Genomic DNA, 18141 nt, shown 5'->3' with positions numbered 1-18141 from the left:
GTAGAGACTCATTTAGCAATTAATAATAAAGCATGGAAGTTTGCTTCCACTGTCATACTTTCCCTTCATATTGCTACAAATTTAATTTGATAAAGGGAAGATGACTCAGGACAGGAACAGGCAGAAATTGTTTCTTCATGGCAAAATAGCAGTGTTGTAAGATGTCAAGATGCTCAAAGTATCTCAGTTTTGTAAAAAATAAAGTAGTTGTCATGCACAACCTTTCTCCATCTGTGATCAAGTAATAAAAGCTGTGACAAAATCTTTAAAGTCCTGTTTTGTTGTAAAACTTGACAGTTTGAAGTCCCATCAATGGATCTCAGGTTTTACTACTTTCTTAAAAGCCTAAGACAAATTCAGTTAGACAGTATAAATCACAGAGAAGAGTGCGTAATAAAAGGAAGAAATTTTGGCCGTTATCTGTTCTTTTAAAAAGCCTTAATGAATAACTATACAAAAACTGACTGCAAAGAGCAATAACATCAGTGGTGTACAAGTCTGTGATGTTGGAAGAAAGAGATGACTTCAGCACCTAAATAGGTAACGTGACTCGATACTCCTAACGCAAACCATCCAGAAAGTATTAATACAGGATACAAAAACGCACAGATCCTAAGGTCCTTAAAATTTTAAAAAGTATGCAAAGAGTATCTAAATCAACCATAAACACTTGATGTAATATTTAGACTTTTGTCTAAATAAGAAAATAAAAAAGAATTTTGTGATACACATACAATGCTAAATCCCACTTAGCTGCAAAACTCCCTGGAGAGACTGAATAACTTAGTGGTCTTCCCTTAAATTTCTGCATGAAGAAATGTGGGGAGAAGTGTGTGGAGTAGGCTGCATTCAGTTTTCTGATTAAATTGACACTATGCATCTTTCAAAGAATCATTCCGGTGCCACACTGTACTATGATGAATGTTTTCCCATATTCACACTCACCATTTTAAAGACTGGAACAAGATTGTAGATCTGACTGCTGTAACACACCTTGGGCCTGCAAAAGAATTCTTTACAAAACAGGACAGTGGCTGGCGTTTGATTGCAGTGCATCTTGAAAAGCTGATGGATGCTAAATCTGAACTCAAGAACTTGAGATGGGGTTGATACTCTATCATGCCCAAACAGCCTGTTCCAGCGGCTAATCACCGTGACTATTAAAATGTATGGCTTAGTTCTTACCCCGGTCCATCTGGCCCACGTATATTAACCAAATGGGGAAGCAGTGGCCTAGATACTGCTTATGCCTAGATCCTGGAAATGCCTCTCAACCAGCTGAGTACCTCCTCATGGCCAGAGATCACCCTGCCTAGAAGATGCACTCACCACTGCAGATTCACTTAGTAGCTCACCAGGTACATATGCTGAGTATTTACTCTCTCAATGTGGACCCAAGGGACAACAAAAGAATGCCACTAACACTGCATTAGAGAGGTAGTGTCAACTTGTGAAGGTTAAATAGTAAAGGAAAAAAAGAAAATAGGAAAATAGAGCTGTAGAACAAACCAGCACATTCTTCCCCAGAATTTGTCCCTGCTCTAAAGCTTTGAGTCAAGAGTAACCAATACCACTTTTTCCTGTATTATGAACAGAAGTAAGTTAGAAAGTTTTTTTGAGAAACAAACTTTGAATTAAACTTAACATGCTCTCTTCAGAATATTTTTCTTGCTTCATCTTCCTAGAAAAATAAATAGAGCTTTCTTGGTGTTCAGAATTTTCATTTTTTTAAGTTTTCAGGAAAATGCTGCAATGCTGCTCTCACACTTTATGAGGTTTTACATTTTCAGGAGTGATAAGTTAAAAACTATCATTTGTTCTGAATTTTCAATATGAACAGTGAGAAGATACCAAGGCTGGACTTCCTTCAGTGTCACAGAAGTTACTTTTATGTAAATGAGCCAAGTTAAGGCACTGCTCCCTCTACTACAGCTGCAGCTTCTAGCTGTACTGTGTTTCACTGACATTTAAAGCTAGATAATGCAGGCAAGACAAGAATCAGTCTCCTAAATAAAATCCAAACTGTTTTTCTTTAGGTTACATAAGGAGAGTAGTGGCCTCATTTGAGAAGCAGAAAAGAGACTTTCTGGATTCTCTGCAAAAAGCAGTTGATGAATTCTTAATACTGCCTTTGATTTTCACCTTCATTTCTGAAACTTACCATTATTTTAGGCTGTGATCTTCTCAAGAAAAGATTGCTGGGTCTAGTCATATACTGAGCAGGTTAGGGAACTGAAATTGTAAAGTTCCAGAGAAATTAAGAAACTAAAAAGACACACCTATTTCTTTCTGCATAATGTCCTAATTTTACACCTCTCTTATTATTTTTCCAAAGATTGGCATTTTAGGATTCTTTAATCCACTATGACAGCTAAACCAGCACTAGATACATGCCTGTTGTGTACCTGAACAAGCTCTGAATCTCATCCCAGTGCTCTACTGTTAACACCTTTGCCTCTGAAAGGTTCACACTGAACTATGTCATTAAACCATTTTGTTCTTAGGCAGTTACCTTTTTCTCTCTTCATGGTGCCCTTCTAACCTTTCACTATTTCATCTTCCATGTTCTGGGCTCGTTTGTACCACAGTAACAGCACCAAAAGAAGAAACAAAACCAAAGTTCTTTAAACCAAAGGAGTCATTAATCTGCCACACAGTAAGGACTAAGTGCAGTAAGTGGAGGTTAAACTATAAAAAGTACTCAAAAAACACTGTCTTTAAAAGAAAACAGCAGGCTTATGATCCCCAGGTGTAAAAAAAGGGGGAAAAAAGCCAGCTCAATAAACCATTAACTATAAAATGGAAATATTAAATGAAGAACTAAATCTTTCCCATCGGAGTAATCACTATGAAATTTCCTTAAATATTAGCTTCTACCTAATAACAGAATAAAAAAAGAAAATTACCTTGCATAAAACAAACTACAGATTTTAATCCTCCACTCTGAAGGAAACCCTTAAATTAGATGGCTATTTCAATTCATTTTCAAAACAACAAGAGTAAGTCATGAAGAATCAAGTCTCTCATGGGACTGATCAAAATTGAATTTGGAGTTTCCTGTACTATGCTGACAATCATTTACAATAAAATCAGAATGAGAAAGGGAAATTGTCTGTGGGACCACTGAGCCAGGTAATAGCTTCAGTATAACATGGTCACACAGTCAAAATCAAATTACAATGTACACAGAATTTTAATATGGTTGAACTAGGCCTTACTTTGTTTACAGGATTCTGGATTGTAACTTTTAAGTAACAGATCGGGAGCAAAAAACCTATTCATTGTGATCATCAGGCATTTTACGTTACCAGCAATTTGTTTAAAATAACATGACATTAAAATTGTGGTAGGCAAAACAAAGAAAATTAGCTTGCAAACTATTTCAGTTTGAAACTGTTATGACATAATGGAAACACAAAGGAAAAACATTTTATAACTTCAAATTTCTACTCCTTCTCTGTACACTTACAAACTTTGTAAATTATAATTATATTATCACATCTTACAATACTCAAAAAACTTCACAGGCACAACATAAAGAACAAGGAATGCTTCAAATATTTAATTATTTTCAGATGTCTAACAATAAATAAACATATTTACATATCCATAATGTGTTTTACACAAGTAGGGAACAAAGACTGGTATACTTCAGTTTAAAAATAATACATTAACTTGATTTGAAAGAAATACTCTCAGCCATACAGCAAGCCTGGTCCTGCAGAACATCTTGGCTATATTTTGCACAAGTTTATTTCCACAAGCAGCCACACCATGGCTATCACAGTGGCAGCAGTGGAGGGAAATGTCCACTGGAATTTAGATACATATCTCTTTGTTCTTAAGTTAGTTAATTGTCTCCTAATCAGCAAATAATTCCTTTTTTAGAAGTCTGGTGATATTAGAGGATTCACTGAAAAGGGCAATAAAATAGATGAGATCTGGACTCTGGAAGTATATCCAGCCCATAACTCCCACATTTCTTGAAAAACACTTTTTCTAAAGTGTTTCAGGCCTGCAAGTCCAGACTACATTTATAAATACACAAATAATTAAAAATACTCACTGGAGCAGTATCCTTGCTTTGTGGCACACAAGTACCCTAATCACCAAACTACAGGGCTAATTTTTCACTTTGCTCCTACCACAATGGATATTAAGTAAGTATAGAGACAAAGACAGCTGGAACCGGGAAGAGTTACACACTGCAAAATAAATAACCCAGAAAACAGCCAACTCTTCTCAGTAAATTCTGCTGTATTTTTAGACACTGTCAAAAATCCCTACATAAATGGCTATGTAAAAGTACTGAATGGCTATGCAGCTGATCTACAGCAGATCTGTAGCATGTTGTATTGCAACCTGCAATGCATATGCATTTCAAATGCACTGAAATAGTGAATACAAAATGTTCTCTTCCAGAACTCGAGGATCGGCAGAACTTTGTCATGGTACTCCTCTAGTCTGCACAGACCTAAGTTTATCTTTAATGCAAGATGAAATTTATAGCTTTATTAAAAATGGATATTAGTTGTATCAATAGCTCTTTTAAGAATCAAAGTACAGCTACTTATATTTATTCATGATGTGCTTTGTATTAGTAAGTTTGTTTCATTACCACTGTTAAAAGCACTGTCACATACTTCATTACATGACACACATACATTTCTGCTTAATTCAAGAAGAACAGAAAGAAAAGTAGGTATTGACTTCTTATTTTGAACGTAAGCAAATTGCCACATGATAAGCAAAGTGTGAGCAATAGATTTTGACAATATGTTTACAGAACCTTCTTGCACATTTCTACCTCTCCAGCAGGAGGGAAGCTCCAAGCAGTGAGTCAGGATAAATTCAAATGTGAGCGTAACTGCTCAATAATGCGCTTTTGTTCCCAAACTTTACTCACACCTTTGCACAGTCAGATAGGGTCGCTGAAAGGTTTCAGAGAGTAGGGAATTTCTGAGGGCTCTTACTTTGGTGTGTAGAATAGAGTCACCAAGGCACAGCTTCAGACACACCTAAGTGTAGGTATCCAAACAGATGAAATTTAGCAAAGTGTCCAAGATGTCATTACAGTCAGTTTCTAGTCCTGGGCTCTGACACTGTTCCCTGACACTGGGCTCAGCTCAGTTGACTAACCATAGGTTTCCAGTGACATCTGGCCAAGTCCTGAGGTCTTCAGCAATAACCTTGGATTTGGAACACAGGAACAAAATTCTCCCCCCAGGTTTATGCGTACAGTACAGTCTGTACTAATATTTATTACCTGGCATATTCTCTCTACTATACCTCAAGTACAGGTATAATTTTTACAGGAAAAGTCAGTGCTTGGTTTCTTAAATTTTTTAATAATGTATTTTAATGTTTGATTAATTCCAATTTGATGCAATTCTCTTCATTATTCCTTTTTGCTGTTCTGACACAATGGTTTTCTAATCTAAAATGTCACTTAAAATACAATCAGAATAATCCACTCTAGATGTAAATGTACCTATCTTTAAGAATTCCATGTAAGACCAGATAACGTTAGGTTTACTTCGGTTAGGAAAGCAAACTGGTTTTACCTCTTACAAAGCCTTTGAAATGCAATACATGATTCTACTTCTAAGTAGTTTGTCAGGTTCACCAAGACAGAATTTGAAAAAAACCCCAGAAGTTTAAAAATAAGACTGTCTGCACGGCAAAAACTGCATAGTTCTTTGAATTTCCCATGTAGAATATATAGTTCATAATAGCCTAAGTATCTGTTGAAGTGACAGTGTACAGACCTATCAGTTCTCTATGCAATAGTTCCACTGTAGGACTAATAATGAAAAAAAAAAGTACCACGTTATTAAAAATTCCTGTTAATACTGATATGTACTATTCTAAATTTAACCCCATTCTGCAAAATTAGTTTTATGACTGAAGCAATCCATGCCATTATGTTATAGTAAAGAACTAGATAATCTTCTTGGAGAGATTAATGAACAAACCCTTTTTGCTAGACCATAACACCCACAGATTAATCTTAAAACTAGTTAAAACATTCAAATCACTTTGCTTTTCTTTATAAATCACATTTTAAACCTGTCCTAAGGCCAAGAAAAGTCTGTTGAGCAGTTCAGTCTAACCCCTGGCCTACAAGCAGAATTAATCTTATTTACAACATAATTCTAGGAAACTGTTTTCTTGTGCAGCTTGTTTCTAAGACACAGAATCCCCAAAATTTTTAACCAAAACTATTTTAATATTGTCATCGGAAAATATCTTCTAATATTGAGCCTATATTTTCTTTGCTGCAGTACGACACCATTGGGGGTTATCTACTATAAAGAAGTACAGATAAACCCTTTCTTATGTGTAGTTTTTTCTGTGTAGATTTCAGAGCATATTTCTTCTCTCTTCTTTCCAATTGGTCCATGTCTTTCAAGTACATTACCCAAAACTGAACAATGTTCTCCAGTTTACCAGTGCAAAACAGAAGTTTCAATTCACAGATCTCTGCTTTCTGTTGAAGAATCTTAAAATAGTTGTCTGCCTGACAACAGTATGAAAGTGATGAGTTTTGTTATCTTTTGATCTATCATTATTCACAGAACCTTTCCTACAGAACAAATCCATTGCAAGATATCCCCCATACTATTATGTCTTCCACTGTTCCTCCCCAGCTAAATGGAGCACTTTGCATTTGTTCCTATCAAACAACAATTTTTTCACGCTTTGTCTCCATTGTGTCAGGACTATTTTGAGTTCTGTTTTTCAACAAGACGTGACTTGCTAACTTTTTGGGGTTTTTTTCCTTTTCTTAACACAGAATAAAATAGTAAAGTGAAAACATCCATGTGTATTTGAAAACCTTGGAAATCTAAAAAGCTGCAGGCAATTCTACCTTTGAAATAATACTAAACATTCATTCAAAACCACCAGCTTTATGCTACCTTCTCTGCTAGAGTTCAGTCTTTCAAACTCCTGCATTTTGTCAACTATTAGCTTCCCAAAGTTCCCAGAATAAGCAGGAAGCAGGGATCCATGAACATGCAAATTTTCTATGGCCACTGCTCCCAAGAGAATGATGCTTTAAATTTGTACTTCACTTCTTTTTTCAAATGCATAAGAACTTCATAAAGCATAAAAAAATCTAAATTAGCATATGTCTATACTGATCACTGCATTACAGAAACATAAACCAAAACAGTAGTTAGCTGGGTACTAACAAAAATATGAAAAAAATATATCTTAGTACTCACCAAGAACAAGACTGAACAGTGCACCGACATCAGCTTAATTGTAACTCAGACATTATTGTAACTAGGAGAAATAATTGATGGGAAATGAACAGGCTGAGACTGGAATCCAGGAGCACAAGTGCACACTTGAGAAGAACAATTTAAGTAAAGATTGATGGGGTGAAAACTATTACAGAAGTCCATTAAACCCCTATGCATAAATAGATAGATAGATATACCCCAGGAATGCCTACAGGCACAGTACACATATAGGCAAATACATATCTAAAGATAAGAATGAGATAGAGTAGAACCAAATCCCTTTGGAATGATGAAAAGCTTGCTTGAAATACAGAAATAAAACTCAGGATTAATAATGAAATTTTAGGTATTAATCTAAATCTTCAGATTTCTTCCCTTACAGCAGTCCCTTAAGGCTGTGTTTTATGTATATACAGACATATTGGGTTCAAATCTAAGTTTTATTAGCGTAATGTTTATCCTGCTTTTTTAATAGAAAGGGCTGAAAATACCATATGAATAGATAATTTCTGAAGTTAATAAAGTCCACGTAATAGCATTGTTTTTTAGACCAATCAGTGGGTATAATGATGCTTCTGTGTTATTAAAATTCCCTGCTTCCTCAGTCCAGTGGAGAACATGATCATAGCTGTGCAAAGGGATGCAGAGCAACCAAGAAAGAGGAACGCAACTTTGGTGAACCACAAATATTTTTGAGACTCTCATCCCTCACTATAACAGAGTGACAAATGGAGTCTCTCAACCTGTCCACTTTTTTGTCTTTTAATAGAATCCTAGAGTTTCATTTAATTAAAAGAAGTTGGAATTCACCACTATTTAGATTTAGACTTATTTATATCACACTTAAAATATAAAGCATTATGGGGATGAGAAAGAAGAAAATGTTGGAACATCAAAGCAGTTCATATTACAAATGATCTGAAGGGCAACATATAATTTGAAACCATGAGAGACATAACAGCTCTAGCTGGAAGTTTTCTGATCTTCAAATCATTCTTCAGAAAACTTCACAAATGGAAATCAATTGAATCAGTGCCAGGGCACATTTAGTTTCACAAAGATGAACAGAAATGCCATTATTTCTTATGGCTTACCAGAGAAAGCAGCTCAGATGATTTCAACACATTTTCTGGTTCACACAATTTACTTTAGCTACTGACTAAAAACTTTATCCGATTTAAATGTAAGAATTGTACTGTGATCTCAAACAATATGATGCAACAATTTGACTTCATTTAATTCTGCTCTAGGATAAAGTGGAAATTGAGCTACTGTGTAGCAATAATTTCACAGAAAAACATGAAGCTGCATCAAGAAAGCCTGATTCAATATACTTCAGAACTTACATGGCAAAGGCATTAAATTTCTCCTACACAGTAGGAAGTGTCAGGTAATGCTCCATTGAAGAGTGCAGTTCATTACCTATTGCATACAGACATACACTTGCCAAGTCCATGGTTTCAGTGACAGGCAGTCCCATTCAGAAATGATTGATGCTTCCATATTTATAAAAGCTGTGCTACAGCACTATAGTTGCCAAATATTGTAACACAAAGAAAAGTCCATTTGCTTTGGACTCCACAATTAAATTCTTATCTCTAAAATTCCATTTCAACCAGACAAGCTGTAATCTTGTTCTATTTCATATATGGCCACTTTTTAAAGGGTTAAGAGCTCTCTTGTGGAAAAATAGTGAAGTGACATAAGATTTGCTATTTTGTTGCACAGCACTGGATCCTACTGCAGATCACCAGATTCTTAGATGCCTATTCAATTCCTCTCCAAATTTTTAGAAATTGTTGGGATTTATTTCTTTCTCTACACAAAAACTGGCACTGCAATGTGATTACACTTGTAGCCCTAGTGGCACTTGCTAATCTTTGGATTACAGGTATAGACAAAGGTCAGTGTAAACTTTGAGTACTGTCTACGAACTACACAAAATGAGTGTGTACATATTGAGAGGCATCTAAAGCATGTAAATGTAAGGTTTTAAAAGGATTCAGGTTTATGGTTACTAGAATGGAGATGTTACAGCGATCCCTGTACAGCAGCAACAATCTCTTCCTCAAATACTACGATACGAAATACTAAACATCAGAAATGTGCAAGAACGTTATCCTATCAAAGTGACTGTTTTGAAACAAAACTATCATACAACTTAAGTTTTCTAGTCATCTTTCCCAAAGGAAAAATGGTTTTTTGCTCTCCATAATGTATCTCCCACTTACCGGATTAATATCTTATTTAACTTCATTGTCACCCATCCTTCTGTTCCCTTACCATTCCTCAAAGCTATTAAAAGAAATAGATTCACAGCTAAAAAGAAAACACACATTCTGAAACATCCCAAAATAAAAGGAAAAGACTGTAAGAGTACTCAGTAGAACCAGTACACAAGCGGAGCTTTTGCACCATGTAGCTTGACACATCCTAAGAGACCTGGAATTTTTGCAACATTTGAAAATTGCCAACAGTTACTGTCAGCAGGCAGCACTTACCACAATACAGAACCAAGGAATGCTGACACACGTTAGACGGTGATAAAGGTATGTCAATATATATAGATGAATTTACTCTCATATAAAGACATATGCACACACAAGTTAATAGTCAGAAGGGCAGACAGCTGCCTTATTTCACCAACATGGTCACCACAAAGTCCCTCATGGTTAGACGCCCTGAAGACTCAGGATCTCTAGACTGTATTTAATGCTGAATGGAAACACACCTCTGAAGACCTCGAGAGTCAGATACAGATCACTCATTTAGCTGCCTACTTCTACTTAAGAAACTGAGACAAAACATTTGCTATTTGTTCTTCTGAGATCTAGTCCACTCCTTTAAGGCCAAGCTCAATATAATCTGAGAAGAGGCAGTTGACAGCAGTGACAAAATCCATGACATCTTCTCTCTTCTCTACACACCCCCACAATCCCCTTCACACTTTCTGTGTGACTCTTGAGATGTCTGACCAGGTGCCAGAGAAGCAGAAGAGATAATCACACTGGTAGCTGCCCAGCCCAGCCTTATCTAAACATAAAAGGAATGCTTAAACATTTCGTAGTGAGATAGGCACCCTGTCATAATATAATTCAGATTGGAAAGGACATCAAGGAAGTCTCCAGCCCAAAGTCCTGCTCCAAGCAGGGTCAAAACTGAATTCAGATCAGATATAAGGTCTTAATATCTTCCTAGAATTCCAAGATGAAAAAACATCAGCATCATCTTATTATTTTTTCTGAATCTGAAATCATTTAGCTTTTAGTTAGCAATGGTTGCAATTCTTCAAAAATTAATGATATGTTCAACAGCATGTTTTTCCACAAATAATAACACTTCAAGGTTAAACAAGTTTTAAATCTAAATAACACCAGAGCCATGCAATGTTCCCTCTGTTATACTTCTTTACATAAAAGGAAAATAAAGACAAAACTACTAAAGACTAAAACATGTACTTTGAAAATATATGAAGTGTGTAAGATATATAAAATAGATTTAGCTTTTAAGTATATGCTTTGAAAAGGTTTTTTTTTTAATGCAAATGATGGGCTAAAGACAGCAGAACAAATTTAACATATTATAATATGTACAAAACTCTAGGTTAACTCTTCTGGTACCAAGAAAAAGATAATACACAGAAGATGAAAGGTAAAACAAAGGCAGAAGAGAGATGGCAAGATTTCTTTGTACATTTTATCAATGATCCCCTGATTGTAACATCGTTTGACAGCTGCATTAGGTAGGCTAACTAATAAAACTCTCAAAAGGCAGAGAGCAACTCATAACTCCAGCTTGTTTTTAGCATTAGACAGACTAAATTTTAAAAAAGAGGAGGCTTTAGGACTCCAAAGTCAACTTTGCATTTTAGGACCCCATTCTGCTACTTATTTCAGCATCACAGGTTAAAAACAAGAGAGCTGCCAGAAGGACAACTTCCCAAGCTTGTATTTACTACGGTATCCCTTCCAATAAAGTGGTCATAAAGGTTAATAAGCTCATATTAACAGACAAATGACAAGACTTTAGGGCTTTCTCCTCAACACATGTGAACTCTGTATCTATTTCTATCACATACAACCTCGTATCTCTACTAGTTTCACATCTTCTCAGTGTCTTGACTAATTTCTGTATGAACTTATGCCTAATTAAATCAAAATGAAATTAACAGCATATGAAGATTAATTGCAAAAAGGAAAGCCCACCACCAGTCTAAATAACTATTATTTATCAGGTAATTTCCTGTTGTTTACTAAAACAATTGCTCAACCTGCATTTTTTCAATTAAATTTAGAAACTCGAAAGTCTGCAAAACTACATCTTCAGAAAGAACCTCAAAATCTTGAAAAAAAATTACCTAAGAATGTCTACTAGAAAAAGACAATGAATATAGTGTGTGGAAATAGTGGTATAACAAAAATCTCTCTTTTGTAGCACTCCAGGTATTAATTTTGCATTTTAGTATGGCCCAAATTAAAGAAGTTAAAGAGGAATGTCAAGTCAGAGGTTTCAACTAAAATAAAAGCATCTTACTGGAATGATGTCACTTTTTTCTCAAATGATTTTTGAAAGCCACAAATTCGAAAAACAATGCAGTTTCTGATCACCTGCATGATTTAGTACTCTTTATTTGAAAGCATAAAAGCATAGGGAGAAGGTAAAAATTAACAGATAATTTTTATTACATCATAAGTAATCAAAGATTAAAATCAAAAGTATAAGCAAGTTTGGAAAGCAGAAACCTTTACCTTGAAAAGCAGCTGCATTACGAGATATCAAAAATTTCAATGCAGCGCTTGATGTTTGGAGCACTTGCTGTATATCTTGCTTTGCTGCAGTCTGATACCTTTCTTCCATCTTTTTGGTACAGCATGTTGGACTTTTAGAAGTACAAACCTGGAGATCAACACCTGAGGAAAAGGCAGTTACACTGATTAATATAAAACAGAAGTATGTAAAACACAAACACCTAGAAGACAGCTAACTTTTTTTTTTTTACATGGGTATTGACAATAGAAGAAATACCCAAAGCTTTAGAACATTTAGTCTTGTTCAACAGAAGGGGATACTAATTAAAATTCTGTGGGAAGAGTATACTTATTACACTTAATTAAGGTCATATAATATAATTTCCCTGACACTGTAATCTTGTTCCAGCTGTGAATATTGCTAACTAATGTTGATAAACTGCATTGAATGTGCATTGTACATCATGATACAAATGTGTATGTCCCACTCCAGGAAGTACTCAAGATCTGGTTAGATGGGGCTCTGGGCAACCTATCTAGTTGAGGATGTCCCTGCTCATTGCAGAATAGATGACCTTTAGAAGTCCTTTCCAACACAAACTATTCTGTGATTCTGTGATCCTCTAGCTGAAGCAGCTCATGGCTGGCACTCCTGTACTTCTGTAAATCTTGGACTAGAAAAAGCTAACAGTTTCCAAACATTATAAACACACCAAAGAAACCCCATTCCTGACAGGTTCATAATCAATATGCTTATATTAATTTATACACGGAGCAGCCCTAACCTCCAGTCTGATCTTCCTAACTGCCTTTCTCTAATGTCAAACATTCCCATGAGTCCATGACACCGATTCTCTACCGCCCTAATAGGTTGGGAGACATTTCTACAAAGGAGTTGAGTTTTTTTTTTAAGATTTTGGGCATGCTGAAATCCCAGAGGGAAAATTCAGTACTTTTATAACTTTACAACTAGAGCATAATCAAGCATAAAAAAACATTATTCAACTTCCTTGTTATCATGTGGTATTCATTTCTTTTTTTTAATACTGTATCTAAACAATGCTTTCTAATATAAAGAATAAACATATCTTAAAAGAATAAATATGAGAATCTAAACTATATTATTAAAAAATTTACAACCCAATCCTATTTTTGTTCTCAAATATGTTATTTCACTGACAGATATGACAAGATTTTGCAGAAACACAGTGAAAACTTATTTTCATCTGCATGACCTTTCAACTTCTCCATTTTAGTTATTAACAAATAATATACAGGGTAACTGCTCACATGCAGTTCCCTGTGTACACACAGGGACAGACACATGTCTGTGTAGACACAAACATGAATAATACTTGTCTAATATAAAAATGAAATAACCCAAAAATTAGCTCTGTTACCCAAATTCTCCTTAGTATTTTAAACAATTGTTAGGCACTATTTAGCTTTCAAACCTTTGCCTCTTGTAAAGCAGAAGCTAATTTGGAACTTCATTGAGGCTTTATGGACTTGAGTATAGCTTCAAGAAGACAGACTTTCAGCAAAACCCTAAAATAATAATGAATATTTGTATAAGGCTTCAGATGACTCTTCAGCATTATTTTACTCCCCTAAATTAATGAAAAATACTTTTTTAAACAGCATCTTTTGTACATGGATCTCATTCCCAACCCTAAGGGAATTTTATTTTATAGTTTTAGGACTGCTAATCACGTACATATAAAGTACATTTTATTGACCTACTTTTGTTCCAGCTCATTAAACACAGCTGCTTTCACTGGCCAGGAAAAAGTAACCAAATACAACAAAAAACCCAACTGACTAAAACTGAATTGTTGTTCAAAACCCCCAGAGTGGTTTTGTAGTTGTTTTTTTAGAGATCTAAGGAACAGCTTACAGATAATGTTTCAGAAGACATGTAAACCAGAAAGTGAAACAAACCTTCCATTTCAGCACAAGCAGTACTAAAAAACCCACACAAATTTTCTGGGTTTTCACATTTTAAAAATTTTCTATCTTCCACAAGCATTGTTTTGTCAATAACCAATTTTGAAACAGAGAGAGAAAACACTTTCTACTCCAAAAAGGCGTATTGGCTCATTTCAGTACCAAATTCTCGTGGCTCTACACTGTGATCCCCTTTGAGACAAGATCACAAGACAGCTAGGAGTGAAATACCTTAGCCTGTAACAAAAATATATTGAAGTAAACAGTTATGGTATTGGAAAGGTTTTAGAACTGAAAATAATCTAGATGAGTCTAGGAAAGACAGTTTGGGTTGAAAAACATAATTGTTCTGAGGTGCAAGTTTACCTATGTGGAACTGATTTCAAACTTTTATTCGTGGTCTCAACTGTACAAATGTGTATTTTCAAAACTTTGTGATAAACAAATGCTGACAGGATGAGGACATGAACTGCCAGAAAGCGAAAATGCCAGATCCGTGGTAAATTTCTGCCTGTTTATTTAGACTTCCAACAGATCAAATCCAGGGTCTGAAAAATCCCAAAACAGACCTAGGATTGTCATGACAAACAAAAGCCAGCACTGAAATGCCATATGGCTTGGAAACAATCATCAAATCAGTCGTTTGTTTCAAAATGGATTTGGAACCTGTATCAGCCATAAGTCCTTCTCATGCTTATCCTTTAATATTTCTTATTTTTGTTACAAGAACCACTCCAGACTTAGCATTACTTGCTATTACTACTATTGTGGTAAAGTACTTCAGCTTTGCTCAGTAAGAGATGGGGTCAGCCTCAAGCACCTGTCCCTGACCGTCGATAATGTTGAACTACCACCTCACTTCTTTCCGTGGCTCTGTGCAGCAAACTCCAGTATTTCTCTCACCTGCACTTCAAGAGATGGTGCATTCTATATTCTGCTTTCAAAGGGCACTCCAGACAACACTGTAGTACAAGTTTGGCTCCTTCCTTATACACTCCAAGCTCATCTTCCTGCCTACTGAGAAGAATTCCAGCAAGATGAAGCCATCCCTGCATACACTCACACTACAGCTCACTGAACAAAACATGTCATCCTGTCCAAAAGCCCTGCTGTTTCTGAGACTGCTTGGATTTTGAGGCAGGGGAACCCACAGTGTCTTGGCATCATAAAAGCATCATATTAGTTCTCAACAAGATTCATGAGAAAATCCCATAGAATGAGGACAGTCCATTCTTTCTACAGGACACCAGCCTTAAGCAATCTAGACATGACCCTGGCTGTCCCACTTGGCATAAGTCAGGAGACAGTCCTCTGTCTTCTACTGAGCTGCACCACCTTTCAGGCCAACCCAGCCAGATCAAGGCCTAAGACTACTGAGCACTGATGACTTCCTAGAGAAGCTGAAAGACTGGAGAATGAGAGAGGGAAACTGGTATACAGCTGAGCCCATTTTATTGTTGATTTTAATCTCCAAGTATTGTAAATTTTTTTCATAGTTATCATTTTGCAGATCCAGAGGTGAAATGTTCACATACACAAAAAATTATGTTGCTGGCAACAATCCTTACAAAAATAGATGTGATATAATGAACATCAGTAACTGATTTGACAGAGCACTTCACTTACTGTCTCTGACTAAATAATTTTCCAGAGCTTTGAATGACTGTTAAACAAATAGAGTAATTAGAAGTGTCCCTGCCTCCACACAACAAACAGAAAAAAAAATTAATTTGACTTGAGATAGAACCAAAATCCAAAATACCTGAATGTAAATTATACTAATTAAACCCAAACTAAAATTCAAATATGATCTTGGAATTACATTAAAGTAACCTGTTGGATTTTAAACTGACTTCTATTGTTATTCTAAGGGGAATTAGCAAGAATATTTTAACTTGAATTAACAATAGTACCACAGACCAACTTTTTCTGACATTATCTTATCTTTCCAGCCTAGTTTTTCTCATTTGTTCAATCTCATATTCATAATGGTTCTCCACCAAAAAGCCTTTGCAATAAAACTCATACTAATCACAGTCTTCACTTTCTTTTATGCTTTTTATTCTCATAACTGCATACATGCTCTCCCAACATTTGCTGAAAAGCCTAGATTGATTCCCGAAAACCAACCCAAAACCAAAAAAGCAAATGAACAGAAGCCAACCAAAAAACAAACTGCTGAGAAAAAATATCTCCAGCACTTTTCCCCCCACTTCACTGGGAATTGTTTGATTCTACAGTGACAGCAAATGTAACATTTTTCAATAAGCCACAGAATGCGTTTTTTTGGTGCAAACAGAAGCCTGAAATTTGTTCACCAACATACCTACCAGAGGCTCTCGGTTAAGAAGGCAAGAGTGAATGATTTACCAGCCATCCTATTATTCTGCTGTTGCTAAAATCCTATAATAGAATGGTTTGGGTTGGAAGGACCTTACAGAATACCTAGTTCCAACCCTCTGCCATGGGCAGGGACATCTTTTATTAGACCAGGTTTTTCAAAGTACCATGAAGCCTGGCCTTGAACACTTCCAGGGATTGGAGATCCACAGCTTCTCGGTTCTATGTATTCTGAGAGAAAGAAACCAGGAAAGAAATACTATTTGCAACCAAGATAACAAGAAAAGCTCAGAACTCCCATTTAATCTATGTGAAAAAAATGAGCTGCTGAAATTAGCTAAAAGCTCTCGATTAATTAGCATATAGGGTGAAAGAGTGGAAGTCTTCAAGAAAATTGCTTAGGTTACAATACCAGAAAGGCTATACAATACCTTGAACACAGGAAATAAAAATATGTAAAAAAGTATTTTGCCGACAACAATTTCTTTCCTTTTTTTCAAATAACCCAAGTCATATTGATCCACAAAAATAAAATAAAAAGCTCCAAACCTAACCTTTAAGTACTTTTTACATTTATTTCGTTCTTCATACAGCAAAAGAGTGTCTTTTAAGATTTATAATTACTGAAGTTATTCTGTACAGGCCCACCATAAATGTACTTGTAGGACAGAACCAGACAGGAAAAAAACCAAAGAATTTTTGCAACTAACATTTAAAATCAGCATGAATGCAATAAATGTTCCAATATGGTATATGATGGGACTGAGCATAAGTCTGTACTATAGTTCCCAAATCACATGTACAAAAGACTGAGAACAGTTAGTCAAATGTCTTGACTGCTAGGGGTAGCAGTAAGTATCTTTGGATTAGTAAATATATTAATTTATCTTGATTATTAGTTGCCATTTTTAACACTATTATATCCTGTCCTATGTGAATGGTAACACAAACTCAAATTTGTAGTTTCCATATCCTTCAAGATCACCTTCATGTACATAGATATGTCATTTTTGCATAGGATAATAGTGGTATTTTTTTCTCCCTTAAAAATATACAACCTTTATACAATAGCTGCAAAACTAAGTATATAAAACAATGCATAGATTTTTGAGCTAACATACATTCAAAATACAGACACATGACAACCTCTAGGATCAGAATTTGTATGATTTACTGATAAAAGGCTGCTGTTTTTATTTCTACTAAGAAGAGGAAAAATGTGAATGATACAATCTGGTTTTTTATACATTCAATGAAAACAAAGCAAATATAAGCACTATGATTTTACTGACTTCCACTGTATTCAAATTCATACATCAACCAGCATTCCTGCTCTTCTTCAGCTGGTGATCCTACTCCAACCCAAAGATTCAGTTTAAGAAATTTAAATGAAAGTGTTCTTAAACAAGTTATGTGTAAGTTCCACTACAATAAAAACAAACAGAGGCAATGTCATAGGGGCATTTATGCATCTTATTCTAAAGAAAATACTTGCATTTAATAATGCTGTAGCTCGTGGTTGCATACAAGGAGTACATTTACTTTGGTGTAAGATGCCAAAAGTATCCCACCTATCACACACTACACTACCAGAAACATGTAAGTTTCCCAGAGTTATTGCATCTGTCAGCCCCATTGGGAACATTACAGAAATCCCAAGCAAATTAAAATGCTGCCAGATGCCCTACATTTCAGCACCAAAATGAAACCTTATAAAGGCAGTTTGGGCACCTGTTTTCCTAAGTGGACACATACAAAACAATGTGTGTGTTGTACAGGTGCACATGTGTGTCTCATACATGGGTGCATGTGTGCATCTTATACACAAACATTTCTTAGAGCCATCAGAAAAGGAT

General features: G+C 35.5%; 1 protein-coding gene across 1 annotated transcript in view; it reads right to left on the bottom strand.

The window, feature by feature from the left end:
• Positions 1–18141, bottom strand: part of GPC5 (glypican 5) — a 615376-nt gene that overhangs the window by 595054 nt on the left and 2181 nt on the right. The window contains exon 2 of the mRNA XM_063392300.1: positions 11999–12160. Within this exon, the coding sequence (XP_063248370.1) occupies positions 11999–12160 (162 nt within the window). The remainder of the gene's footprint in view (positions 1–11998; positions 12161–18141) is intronic.

The sequence above is a fragment of the Prinia subflava genome, chromosome 3 (assembly GCF_021018805.1).
Source record: "Prinia subflava isolate CZ2003 ecotype Zambia chromosome 3, Cam_Psub_1.2, whole genome shotgun sequence".
Lineage (NCBI taxonomy): Eukaryota > Metazoa > Chordata > Aves > Passeriformes > Cisticolidae > Prinia > Prinia subflava.
Note: the sequence above shows the minus strand (reverse complement) of the source record. Positions and strands in the feature narration are given on the sequence as shown.